The following is a 1,845-nucleotide window of genomic DNA, read 5'->3' on the forward strand; positions in this document are numbered from 1 at the left end:
GATCCAAAACTTCCAATGAAGTCAATCTAGAAAAACTACTTGGTATAGGTCCTTGAAAAAGATTGCGACTCAGATTCAAAGCAATCTGTAAACTCAAAGGCATATCAGGAATATGCCCACTGAGTTGGTTCCCTCCAAGTTGGAGTTCTAACAGCACATTTAAGTTACTAATGTCAACCGGAATTTGACCACTTAGATTATTCCCCTGCAAATTCAAGTTTGTGAGACTTCTCAAACTTGATAACGAACTTGGAATGGAACCAGTCAACGAATTCGAGCTGAAATTGAGCCTCTGCAATCTGTTCAACTGTGAAATGTTACTTGGAATTTCTCCAACTAGGTTATTGGACTGAAGACTCAGTACCTGAAGATTAGAAATATCACCCAACTCAACAGGAATAACACCACTCAGCTTATTCTGGGCTAAGTTCAAAAGGGCCAGCTTTTGGCACTTTCCCAATTCAGAAGGAATTGGTCCAGTTAACTGGTTGTTGTCCAGTTCCAAGTAGGTCAAACTTTGAAGGCTTTCAAAAGAAGCAGATGGAAATGACCCATTCAAAGCATTTTGCCCCAATCTCAACCTGATCAAATTTATCGACATGTTTGAAGGAACAGGTCCCTCTAACTTATTGGAAGTGAGATCAACAAACTGCAAATTCATTGGGAATAAGAGGTCCTGAGGAATTGTACCATTTAATGTGTTAAAACTGAGGTCCAAATTCCTCAGGTATGTGGTTATACCGAAGGGTATATTTCCAATAAAATAATTCTGATTCGCAGCAAAACGCGTCAGCGTTGTGATATTCCTAAGGGATTGTGGGATTGTGCCATTCAATCTATTGGATGACAAAATCAAGACTTGCAATTTGGAAAGTTCACCTAATCTATCAGGAATTACACCAGATATGTTGTTTAGAGAAAGGTCAATCAAAGTTAAGTTGCCAAAGTTCACAATTTGAGTGGGGAATTCACCTTCAAAAGAATTTGCAGAAAGATGAAGCTCCTCCAGAAGATTAAATTTTCCAAGACTGGTAGGAACTGAACCATTAAACATGTTAAAGCTAAGGTTCAAACTCTTGAGTGAGTCTAATCCATCCAACTGCAAGTCAACTTTCCCATTCATGTTATTGTAAGAAAAGTCCAAAGACTCCAACTTTCCAAAACCAGTGAAAGTAGGCAAAAAACCCTCCAATTTATTCCCACTAAAGTTCAACAATTTCAACCCACTAATTCCCCCACAAACAGTGATGAACTCATTTGGGATAGAGCTCAAAAAGTTTTGGGAAACATCAATAGACTCCAAAGTATCAATTTGACAAATAAAAGGCAAGAATTCAGAGCTAGAAATAGAGAACAATGAAAAGGTGACTTTGGTAAGGGAAGAATTATTAGAATTGCAAGAAACCCCTTTCCAAGAACATGGGGTTGAAGCTTTATCAGTTCCATTCCATACAAAAGAAGCACCAGTATCATTCTGAAACAGATCATAGACACTTCTCATGACATTAATTTGATTTGGGGGCAATTGAGAAAACACAATTTGAAGAGAAAAAGACAAGAATATAGTAATAACTATATGGGGAGCATACCTTAAGTTCATTTTTTTTTTGTTTTTGGCTTTGACAGTCAGAAAGCTGAAAACTTCAAGAAAATGATAATGGGTTTCAAGAAAATCTATGTACAAGATTTGCATATACTCTCTGAGCTCAGGTGAAATAAGGGGAGGGAACAAAGGAACAAATGTTTTGTGTTTCATATGCATAGAGAAAAGAATGGAGAAAAAAAGGAAATTTTGTTGGGCACTTGGTTTGTGGGGGTGGGTGGGGTAGGAGTGGGGGGGGGGGG

The 1,845-nt window shown here is 38.0% G+C and overlaps 1 protein-coding gene across 1 annotated transcript; it reads right to left on the reverse strand.

The window, feature by feature from the left end:
* Positions 1–4: 4 nt before the first annotated feature.
* Positions 5–1,777, reverse strand: LOC125851768 (probable LRR receptor-like serine/threonine-protein kinase IRK; the record flags this gene model as incomplete). The annotated part of the gene is made up of 1 exon (XM_049531517.1): positions 5–1,777. A coding segment is annotated over exon 1 (1,758 nt), but the record flags the coding sequence as incomplete, so codon positions are not given.
* Positions 1,778–1,845: the final 68 nt, after the last annotated feature.

Source organism: Solanum stenotomum, unplaced genomic scaffold, assembly GCF_019186545.1.
Source record: "Solanum stenotomum isolate F172 unplaced genomic scaffold, ASM1918654v1 scaffold29908, whole genome shotgun sequence".
Taxonomy (NCBI): domain Eukaryota; kingdom Viridiplantae; phylum Streptophyta; class Magnoliopsida; order Solanales; family Solanaceae; genus Solanum; species Solanum stenotomum.